Source organism: Psittacula echo (assembly GCF_963264785.1).
Source record: "Psittacula echo genome assembly, chromosome: 8".
In the NCBI taxonomy this organism is placed as follows: domain Eukaryota; kingdom Metazoa; phylum Chordata; class Aves; order Psittaciformes; family Psittacidae; genus Psittacula; species Psittacula echo.
The window spans coordinates 15665159-15677160 of NC_137744.1; the positions used below are offsets into that span (position 1 = coordinate 15665159).

General features: G+C 38.6%; 1 protein-coding gene across 11 annotated transcripts in view; it reads left to right on the top strand.

Moving 5' to 3' along the window:
* The window catches only part of STAG2 (STAG2 cohesin complex component), a 95837-nt gene that overhangs the window by 80060 nt on the left and 3775 nt on the right, over window positions 1-12002 (top strand). For 5 of the 11 annotated variants that reach the window (XM_080624954.1, XM_080624949.1, XM_080624952.1 and 2 more), the window contains 2 exons: window positions 42-119; window positions 833-4823. In XM_080624954.1, coding sequence (XP_080481080.1) covers window positions 42-119; window positions 833-1099 — 345 coding nt within the window. In that variant the 3' untranslated portion in view covers window positions 1100-4823. Of the gene's footprint in view, window positions 1-41; window positions 120-688; window positions 4824-5245; window positions 5887-12002 lie in introns of those variants that run through there. The other 6 variants (XR_013957558.1, XM_080624955.1, XM_080624950.1 and 3 more) reach the window with 6 other exon arrangements.

Genomic DNA, 12002 nt, shown 5'->3' on the forward strand with positions numbered 1-12002 from the left:
TGAAATTACAGTTAACACATTTGTTTCCTTGCTTTCTAAAGCCACCATCAAAGAACAGGAGAGAAAGAACGGAACTAAAACCAGATTTCTTTGACCCCGCTTCAATCATGGATGAATCGGTAGGTTAACTTACATAGAGGAAAATAATGTAAAATCAGCCATAGAGTTACAATACTCACTTCAAGTATTAAATGGAAAGAATGCAATCTTCAGGTTGTCTTCATTAGCTTATTTGGCAGACTGGTACAGTCAGTGAAATATTTTATGCTGTAATTCAGCTTCATAAATTCTAATATAGTCAATGTTCTTTGCAAGTTTGTAGGATTTTTGTTCTTAATACTTTCGATGTAGCTATGTAAAAATCAAAAGCTTTTGAATCTGAGAAGAAAACACATCTGGGATGGAAAAAACCCTTGCAGAAGTTGGTAGCAAAGAGCTTAAAAAAATAAAACTTGTGCATACACTATATTAAAGGCAAGTTTCCTGTTGTGATGAGCTTAGCTGAGTGACTGATGTCATTACCAATTGTCAGCATTGGATGATTTTGCAGTGTTTTTATATATATATATTTATTTTTTTTTTAAATTGGCATATTTACTTTTGTGCATAAGTGAGATAATGGAGAAAATAGAGATAATACAGATATCTGTTTATAGAGATGAGAGGTATTTTTTCTTTCCATATAAAGTTTTAGGTCCAAAACATCCGAAGTCTGTAGTTTCTGCTTGCAGTTGCCCTTTTTTCCGACTTGATAAATCTGCAGTCTCTATTCTCTTTTAAAAAATCTGCATGAGGGATTCCTTCTGTCTTGAACCACTTGTAATGTATGCAGCCATTTTTGACCTTCTGTAGCTGGTACAAAATTACACTGGAAATAACAAGCTACAGCAAGCCAGCAGAGGACAGTGCAACAAGGCTTCCTGGGAATCTTGGACAGCTTGGTGGAATTTGGAAGACAGTTATGTATTTTTTTACAGCATTGTTGCAGTGTGAACCTGTTCTTGTTATGGGAGAAAGAAGTCTTAAATGCTGTTTTAAATGCAAATCCATACATTTTGTACCAGTAGGCCTTTGCGCTAGTAGTAATGAATCAGATTAGGTTGTGCATCTGGCTGTTTTGTGTTCTGTTCCTGAAGTAACACCAAGAAAGTTCATCACCTGTTTTCTGACATTCTGGTTTAAAATAGCTCTTCCCTTCCCCTTCTTGCTTTTTAATTGATCTGTGAAATACCAGTCATTTTCTAATCTGACTATACCAAAAATTTGATCTTCCACAGGTGCATTTCATTGATTTGAGAAACCTTTCAGCTTTTCGGTTTCTGAAACTAATCCAGAATAGTTCTAATCAGTTTACTGTTGGCTAGGTTCTTTCCTATTAGTTTATTTCTCATTCACCACCACCCCTCCTGAGCCCGGATTTGCCAGGCAGTCCTCAGCTGCAGTGTGGGAACATTACCACATGATGGCAGCCGGCTACAGTCGCATTGCTCTGCAGGCAGTTGAGCCAGGGCTGAGAGCCCAGCGGTGGCCTGGTCCCGTGTGCCCTCTGCAAGGTGGGAGCCCTGCTGCACTGCAGTGAGCTGCTACGGTCCAGGGGGCATCATCTAGCAAACCTCCCTCCCAGGTAGGATGCAGGCAGAGGGGTGATCCTGGAAGCAGGACTGCAGAAAACAGATGAATCACAGAACACAGCTGCTCTTTAGCATAAACCCCGCCAAAATGAGTTTAACTACCTAAATGGGGAAAGCTCTGCTAATAGTTTAGGTGACAACACGAAACCATATTAAATTGGAACTGAATTTATCAGTCAGTGTTTAAAATAAAACCAACCTAATTTCATAAATGCAGACAGTCTTCTCAGAATAAAGTTAATTTGCTTTATTAAAATAATTAATTTCAGAGGTCCATAATTCTTGGATTTGTTGCACTTGTTTTTAATAGGCCTAGACATAATAAAGCTGTTTAATTTATTCAGATGCATGTGGTTTATGGTCAGAATTTTAGTCTGTCTTCTCATTTTTTTCGTGTGTCCAGTTATTGCTGGCACCAGAGGCAGTTGTGTCTTAGTCTGCTGTATTATATGGTGCATCTAAAGTGAATTTAATACAAAGAACAGTAAAAATCGGTTTATAAATAGATAAATGTGAACAGCAGGGTTAAGATTTGGGGAAATAAAGTCTCTCATGGCTCTTCCTGATTTTATAAAGTCCTGTAAAAGCTAGGACAGTCACAATGTCTAGATCTTCTGGGGCTTCCATTGGCACAGAAAACTGTATGGCTTGCTCCTACATGGGAAGTGGGAACTGATTCTTTGTTTCAGGAAGGGTTTTTCTTCACTTAATCACAGTCTCCTGAAGGACACTGTTTTGTTTTACCTGATTATTGTTTCTTTATTTCTACTGTGTTCCTGACAGAGTTAATATATTTAATAGGAAGTATTAAGCTTATGTCCTGGCTGATTGTTGCAGGCTGACATGTAGTTTTTATGAATGCAGATGCAGCAGCAGCCAGCACGTAGACTGTTTTGTCCCAGACTTAGTTGCTGGAAACTACACACTTTAAGTTAAGACCTATAGAATGCCATTGTGAAAGAAGTCCCAAGATAGGCAAACGAACTAAAAATTACGTCGCAGTTACTACCCAAAATAATTAAAGCACAGTCTTTATCATATTCTTACCGGATAGAGCTAATTTCAACTGGGGAAAAAATATTTTCTAAAGAACAAGGTGCCCTTTTCGTATTACTACATAAATCAGAAGTGTGGTGAATCTGCTTTGGAAGAAAAATAAACTTACAATGCCTTAACGTATCTTGAAGTGTCTTAAATCATATACTGATTGCTTTGTTTCTGTTAAATGTGTAGTAGACTACAAATTGACACCATTTCTAACTTTTTTTTTAGGTTCTTGGGGTGTCAATGTTTTAATACCAGAGCAGCAAATAAATCAGTGGTGAAGTCATTTTCTAAGTGGAAGAGGAAGTTTTTCAATACAAAATTGTGGTAGATACAGTGAAATTCTGAACAGATTTTTCTCTAAGGAGAATGACATGCTTTCAAGATCAAGTGCATTGAAGGGGCAGTTTTGTTTGCCTGAAAAAAATAAAGAGAAATGTAAAGGACAAGTAAACAAATTGAGGATAAGCTACACTTTTTTTGTTGGGAAAAAAAATTCAATATTTTATTTATGTGCTATCAGTTTATTTCTGGCTCATAAGAAGTATTCCCTCTGAGTTTGAATCTTAACAGTCTGAGAGGTGTTTGGTACAGATTTGAGCCCTTCTCTATACATTTGCTGGCTATACTAAATAATCATGAGCTCTGCTGGATTGCTGTTTACATCCATGAACTGAAATACTAGATGGATTGGTTTTCTCACAGTGATAGAACCAGAAGAGTTGTCAGTATTTGAAATAAAATGCAAACTTCAGCCACGGAAGGTTTGTATTAATTAATCATGGAAAAAAAATACATAAAGCAGAATCTTAACAGCTTTTTAATCTAAACCATATTTTTATTCCAAATGCTTCTTGCTAGCCTTCTCAGAAAGGTCCATAAGCTATGAACTATCCAAAAGTAACAGAACTCAGCCATGCTTGCCCATTACCAACCCTGAAAGTTTGCTTGTCCTTTAAGAAAAATGTAATGTTGTGAAATTCCTTCCAGTAGTGCCACTGTATTTTGTCTCCAAATAAAAAGAAGCTTATTGTAGTATGTTTGCAGAAAAATTCTAAACAAAAATTATACAGCTTATTAGAGTGTGGGAATAGGGATCTAAATTTTAAATAAAATTATATATATATATAAATTGGTGCTGATTTTATAATTGCGCAGTTTGTTTAGTTTTTTCTTACTTTTAAATTCCAACTTAAAATTATGAGGTTTCAGAAATATATTGAAAGTTTAACAATGTTTAAAAATAGAAGAGCATGAGAATTCATGCTTTAAAAATGATTTTTAAATTTGTATTTTATATTGTTTTATCTATCTGTCTTTGCAAGCAGTCTTCAGGTTAAAGATACTTCTAACAGGTTACAGTACATTTCCTCTGTATGTAAATTAGATTGGATAATAGAAATTCATAAACAACCCATAATATTCTTTGAAAGCTAAGCTTTAAACTTCATTTTGTGTCCATTCACAAATAAATTAAATTTGGTCTAAAACAGAAAGTGGATCTATGCCATTTTGACATCGACTCATTTTGCAAGGCTTAGGCAGCTAGACATCATTTTAAAGGAAATATTAACTTATATTACATATGTATATTTTTTGTCAGTTGTCTCTCGGTTCTTGAGGTATATTATTTTAATCATTCCATGCCTTAATATGCTTGCAATACAAGAATCTCCCCAAATGGGTGAACACAAAAGGCTTCCTGTTTTTAGACTCAGAAATTAAACATTCGGCTGTGGTAGCCAAAAACCATAGATTATCTAAAGGATCATGATAAAATATAATTATTTTACTAAGTCATGGGGTAACAACAAACTCAAAACTAGATCTGCCTAACTCATTTTACATAAATAAATACTCTCATGTCTAAAAGTACTGCCTATATTGTTTTTCACACCACTGCATTTAATAGAACTGCTGAAAGGACTGTATATATGATTTTAAACTTAAGTTGATTTTTCTTACTCTTGAAGGAGTGTTTCTTTGTGAAAGCAGTTCTTACAGCTTTGTTTTCAACCAGCTAAAAATGTTTTATATATTTACCTTAACCTGTTGTCCTCCACATTCTATTGTCCTAATTGTACTGTTTTCTGATTTGTATTTATGTCTTGAGACAGTAACTTTTTGAATAAAAATAAACCTACAGTATGTTGTATGTTTGATCTTTTTAAATCGGGGTTAGGGGAGGACAGTGAAGAAAGGGGTATGAGTAATGCAAATGTTATGTTTATAGAAATCAAAATCTTTTTCCATGTCTTTTAAGTGTTTGTCTCAGAGTTGGGATAATGTATGAAAAACTGCACTGTTTTATATTTGTAATAAATTGTACAAGTTTTTAAAATGTGAATAAAGCACTAATTGGGTAATAATTTAAAGTAGAAAAGTTAATGCAATCATGATTGTTTTAAATATGCTTTAATTTGAGATAAGCTTGTTAAAAGAATTAGTGTAAATACAGAGTGAGCTTTTCAAGAGGTTAGTACCTGCAAATAAAATTTTTAAAATTTGTATAGAACTTTTACATGCCAAGAAATTGATGCTTAATTATTTTTGTGTTCTGTTTTTTAAAGGTGTATCAATAGCCTTCCTGTTGGTTTCTTTTTAACTTCTGTCCGACATGATTCAGAATGCTTTTGATTCAGACATTGGAGACACTGTATATAGTCCAATGAGAATACCAGTAGAAGTGTGCGCTTTACCATACACCTAATTAATAGTCTAAGCTTAATTGGCAAGACAGCGAGGAAATGAGGGGGCAACCGTAAGCATCTCTCGCCCTCCCTCTTCCCTTTCCTCAACTACTGAGCAGCTCTGGCTGCATGTGGAAAACTCCTTCCTGTTCCAAGGCTTTTTAAAGGAGTCATTTAAAAATCTTAGAGATAATACTTCTAATCCTTGCTAATGTAACTTTGGCTGATATTTTATTATTATTATTATTAATTACAAATGTTAATTCCTGTCTCTGAATCCTGCTGTAAGTTCAATAGTATCTTGTGGAAAATGGTTTTAGTAGGTTCTAAGTTTATAACAAGAGAAATACCTTTACTACACAATGTAAAGTCTGTCCTAGTTACACCGTTTTGGTACAAAAGCCTGTAAATGAAAGAAGTTTGAGTTTTGAAGAGATGTGATAAAAATGTAGAAATCAACAAATGATTCAGAGAAAGTGTGTCCTCTAGTTTACCAAAGAGGCCACAGAGAAGATACCGACACAGAAATTCAAAGGAATAGTCTTCACATATTCTGTAAAAAAAAGTATTTCTTGATATTAAACAACCAAAGACAATACGTAAGAAGTTAGTGATTGCTGTTGTTTGTTTCTTTGTTTTTCCTTTGGATGGTGTGGTGCTTGTCAGAGACAGTAAATCCCCATCTTCTCTAACTAAATAATTGCTGCTTTGGAAGTTACTCCTCTCTGTTTTCCAGATAGTTTACACACACACACACACACACACACACACACACACACACACACACACACACACTTGTCTTGGCATGGGATTTCAGGATACCAATACTGTTAGCTTTAACTTCCTACAGATAAAAAGTCTACTGAGCTTTTTGAGATGCTTTGATTCACGATAGTGCTTTGCTGTTTTTCAACCTATAGCTACCTTTTTTGGGGAGGTGGGAGAGTTTAATAGCCTGATGACCATCATGGTCTTGTTAATTATATGAAGCATTTGTCAAAATTGTCATTTTGTGCTTCAGAATTCTTGTGATAAAACACAAATTGGTTCTTTAAAAATATCCTCATTTGTACTCGTCTGCTTAAATTTTTTTAATCAATTTAGGATACTGACATACAGCTTCTGCCATTCCCTCATTTTTCATAGTCCTAAACCATCTCTAGTACTGATACTGCTTACTTTCTGATATTTATTGGCATCCAGAAGGGATCGTAGCTTTAATGGAGGTGAATGATGACACATCCTTGGAAAACAAGGTAGTGTAGGACAGTACTGTTCTATACTAATAGTTGTATTAAAAAAGCAACGATTCAGTGTTAGTAGTGCCTGTCATTTTCCTCAGCTGTCTCTCCTGTATCCTCTCTTCCTGTTGTGAGCTTTCTTGAATGTATTCCTTTGATTGAACCTTAATTTTCTTTTTACTGTTTTTTTAAGAGCCAGACTTTGCCTCGCTGTGTAACTGAGTGCCATCCAACTAGAGATCCCATTGCTTTTTTTGTTGTGTTTTTTGTACCTACTGCCAGATTCATAGATGTAAATCAGAATGGCTGCGCAGTGGTAAGAAGCTATGATCATGCCCGTCCAAAGCATGTTGAAGTGATTGGGTGGCTGTTAACAGAACCCCACGTGAAAGCTTCTCTCTTCTAGAGAATGTGTGCAGCTCTCTGCAGTGTTGTGTAATTTCTGCTAAGCTTTTCGAAGCAGTTTGTGATTGGAAAAGAAGCAAGGCCATCATTTTTGCCTGTATTAACTATATTTGTGGAAAAAGCTGATTACAGCTTGAATTCTGCACTGTAAATCAAAATGCTAAACCCTCTAGGGGTCCTAGAGCATCTCAAATTAGGAAGAGGATGTGAAGTCGGTAGTTACTTCATGAAAGCACTCAAGTAATACAACAAGATTTTGTAGAAATTAGTTTGATGAAGACAGCTTTTTTGCGTGTTGAGATGGGTAATGACAGGTCAGATCAATGCACACAGCAGCAGTTTGTTTCCAGTTTGGCAGGCTTTGGACATACCTAGAATGCTTTCTTGGATAAGCGGCTGGTGTCATGTTTATTTGCATTCTTTAAGAGTGCCTGTGAGCCCCCCCTCCAATGTTCATTTCTTCCAGATACAAATATTATGATTTATGTGTCAGAGTTTTAGGAGGGATGGTGTCCGTGTACTTATTTAGCCTTTCTCTATACTGCTCATTCAAATACAATTACTGTAGCTTAAACTTTTCTGCGTACCTTTATCTCAGTAGCCTGTAACATCTGTTAATGGGTGTTGTAGGACAGTGGCTCCTTGGGAATTGCAGTGAGCACTGTGTGCAGTTAATGCAGTTAATGGCCGGGTTGGCTCAGAGCTGGGTTCGTGTGATGGGGCTTCATCTCGACCTTCCCATTGTGTGCTGCTCAGCTCCACTGTTTATCTGACAGAGTGCTTCACCCTCTGAGTACTCTGTTGGCAGCTCCACGTGAAACCTTTTACTTACCACACCATATGGCCATTCCAGGAAGCCACACCATTTGCTGCTGCTTTTTAAATGGCAGTTAAACCACAGTTCTTGAGTGACGTATGTGCAGATCTCTTACTACTTTAACACACTTTTGACAGGGTTATATTCTGTTTTCTTCTTCTTGGACTGCTGAACTCCACCAAAAGCAAAAAACCCAAACCACAGCCACTTGTTTTTGGTATCATGCACAGAAGCACTGAAAGATGTGGCATATCTTATATTTAGCCTGCTCTTCGTGTTTTTCATCTAAAAATACTGAGCTGTCTTTTATACAACTGTTCTTACGTATCAACTGACAAAACCTGTCTTCTCATTCTCTGTGCTGCTAGCATATAATCTTTTCAATCTTGAAAAGCAGACTTTCTTGGGCCGCTTTTTTTTTAAACCGAAGTCTTCCATTACAGCCAGGAATTGAAGTGCTCTACGAAACCCAGCGTGGATTAGGGAAGTGGCTTTGTCAGTGGAAACACTATCTTGTCATTTCCATCCTGTTTGAGGTACTGATGGTGTTATGGTTTAGGGGCATATTGTGGCAGTGCTTGTCACTGGAGAAGCCTGCAGGTTTGGACTATCAATTTTCCTTGTTTAGGAACTATTTTCTTTTTTCTTCTTTGTATCAACAGCTTGTACTTGGTGAAGGCAGCTTGGTTGAAGTGCCATGGAGCTAAAAGGAACAGATGTTCTATTTAAACTTGCTTTCACTACACATGCTTTTTTTTTCTCCTTAACCTTGCAACACTTCATCTTCTGTTTCAGAATGACTTTTAACATCATCTCTCTAGCTCACCTGACTTGGATTTGTAGATCTGACAGATGTGGTGTCCCATAGAACGGAGGGACTGCGAAGGTTGAGGCTTAAGCTGTTAGCATTACCTGCCTTTTCCTGGCATCTGTGCTGAGTAAACTGAAGAAAATAGGTTGGTTGGCTGTTGTGGCACACTGCTGTTCTGTCGCATAGTGTGACACACATTTTATGGATTTAGTTTGGAAGCATCATCTCTTCGCTTTCTGTTCCTTCAGTTAATAGTAGTAGATTTAGGTCACTTGATCCATTATTAAGTTCAAAAGATGTGTCTGTTAGACTTCTCTTAAATCCTTACCCACAAGGAAAGTCAGGTTCATATTTACTTACATACATTTTTTAAATTCGATTTGCTGTTCATCTCATTCATTTACCAGAAATGAGCGATGTATGGAGCAGAACCAAACCACACCACTCAGTGATGCATAGTCAAAGAAGTGAGAACTTGGCAGGCTGGCTCCTGCAGGTAGATCACAGCTCTGTTCTCTGGATAATGAATGACTCCTGTTCTACAGAACACGAACATAACAGGTGCACAAATCCCCACTCCAGATCTAGTTCCCACCAGCTAACATGGATCTGTAGAGCGGGATGCGCTGCCCAGTCAACATGTTGGGCCCTGGCTGACATGGCCACAGCGTGATTCCTCCTCAGGCTCTGCCTTCTGCCTGGTGTCAGGTGTGTGGTGCCCATCTCCTCTCTGAAGGGGAATTAGTCATTATTCCTATGTTACCAATCTGCTAGGGGCCTTGCCAGGCCTGTAACCCTGATGGCTGAAACTGATGGCTAAAAAGATACCAAGAAAGTTCCCTTTGCTGTCCAGCTTTCAGAACATTATATTCATGTTGCTGCCTTCATTCTCCACTCTCAGCCTGAATTCAGGGGGTGTCTCTTAACTGTGCTCTCTATGTAACTGGTCAGAAGAGAGCCATTGAAGTCCACTGCTGTCTCCCATCCTTGGGCGCTGGGTGTTGAAATGGCAGGCAGATCCTGAGGTACCATCTTTCACCTGCCTACACTGAACAGCACTATTGTTTTCTGAATTTAATGATAGAGAACTTTTTCTGTACAGTTTTAAAGTACAAAGAAGGGTGCAGGATTTTGGACTGAGTTATATGGGGAACCAATCTTTATCTTTCAAGGCAGATGCGTATCATTACATAAACTAATCTTCGTAGTACAGCTGATAACAATTCTGCTTTCAGAGGACGATGCTAGCAGTTACGCAAAGTGAAGCTCATGTTGGTGATACCCTGCAGCTCAAATCAGTGTGGTATTTTTAAGTGATGCCTTGTAGCTTTTGCAGAAGTCAAAGTATTCATTCTGTTGTCATCCTAGTGCTGTAGCTTTTAGGGGTGAGATTAACCCTTTGTATGAGAATCAGATCTGGGTAGGTAATCTGTGATAACTTACTCATCGAGTTTGGTCTCTCTGACTTGTTCAAACATTGGGTGTTTTTTCAGTTACTTCTATTTCTGATCCTACTATCCTTGGCTGAGAGTCAGGGTTTGGTGGTTTTTGTGCCACTCTTCAAAATAACAGGGAGCTTTTCTAGTTGTCTTTAGTCCCTATTGTCTCTTTTTTTATATATTTTTTGGAGAACCAACACTTTTTAATGCCGTTTCAGTATAGCTCTTGACACCTAACACATTACTGAATGAAGATAACCTTCATACTAGCAGTCAACTTGAGACTTCTAAGACAGCCCTTGTCTCCAACCAGACTGAGGAAAAGTTGCAAGTATTTGTGACATCCAACCTGTTAAAGCAGCAAAGTGTTTGTTACAGCATCCAACCTAGTTGTAATTTTTAATAAGATTGTAGAATCATAGAAATGGGAGAACTCGGCACCTTCCAGGGCCTAAAAGGGCTGATGAGCTCTGGAGAGGGGCTTTTTACAAGGGCCTATAGGGGCAGGACAAGGGGGAATGGATTTAAACTGAAAGAGAAGGGAATTAGGTACTAGGCAGAAGCTCTTCCCTGTGAGGATGCTTAGGTGCTGGCACAGGGTGCCCAGAGAAGCTGTGGCTGCCCCATCCCTGGCAGTGTTCAAGGCCAGGTTGGACACAGGGGCTTGGAGCAAGCTGCTCTAGTGGAAGGTGTCCCTGCCCCTGGCAGGGGGTTGGAACTGGATGAGCTTTAAGGTCCCTTCCAACCCAAACCAGTCTGGGATTTTGTGATGTTACTTGAGGCATGTCCTTGCCAGAGCAGAGCACCATAAGGCCTCAGTCTATCTGCTGGCCAGGCAGGCTGCTGTGATGAAATGGAAGATCATCTTTAATCTGTTTCAGCCAGGATCGAGTGGTTTTTACATTCAGCTGACTCTCCACAGGCATTTCCAGAATTATGAGGCAAATATATTTTCCTGAACGTCGTATTAATATATCACTACTTGAGGCACTATTTAATATCTGTGTATGCGTGTTTAGTAGCTTGATCTGCATGAGCAGAGATTTACTGTACTAGAATGAGAGGTGCTGGTCTGGAGCACTGCTCCCTGGCCCCACCGCCTGCTTTCCAGCAGGATCGCCAGTACAGGACTTGAATCTACTGAAATGATCATTTTTTTTCTTTCCAGTGTTTCCAGTTAACTCTGATACTTAATGTAAACTCCAGTATAGCACCTTACAATAGCTGAGTGTAGAAGATTACGCTGTGGCATGTCCCCTTCTGCCGGGCATATCCATCTGCACTTGCACAGCCTGGATGTTTATTTGGGCTAGAATTGATCTGATGCAGATGTCACTGGGATAAGGTCTCAGTGTTTGGGGTGTTTTGTTTGGTTGGTTTTCTCCTCCTCTTCTTTTTCACTGTATCACTTCGTACCTGCAGATCATCACAAACTGTAAATCTCTACAAGAACATACAAATAAGCAGAGCTGTTCTTGTTGCTTATAGTAACAAAAGAGAATCCTGTTCTCAGTGGAAAGAAGGTCATGATAAGCCACATCAGGGCGAAGATAAAATTGGTTAACAAGACTTTTCATAGAGAGAAGTGATAGTGATGAAGAAAATAATCTTATGGAATACTCCAGGATTTGTGTTGTGAAGGCAGGGTTGAGGCTTCTCCACTGTGTTTTAAATACTGTGGTGTGTGTGGACTTCATCCCTCCCATTAAACCCCAGGAGCTGTGGAGGTGCCTGTGAGGGGCTGCTGTGGGGTGTCTGATGGTCCCGGGAGCACTGGTTTCAGCACAAAGCACTTGATGCTGTTTTCTCGCGGGGACAGCTCTGCAGTGCGCCCCAGCAGCCTTCACCTCGGCTCTCACCCTTCAGCAGATAGAGGGATACCTCTGTGGTAATGAACAAAGTAGCAAGTACTTCTGGAGCCAAC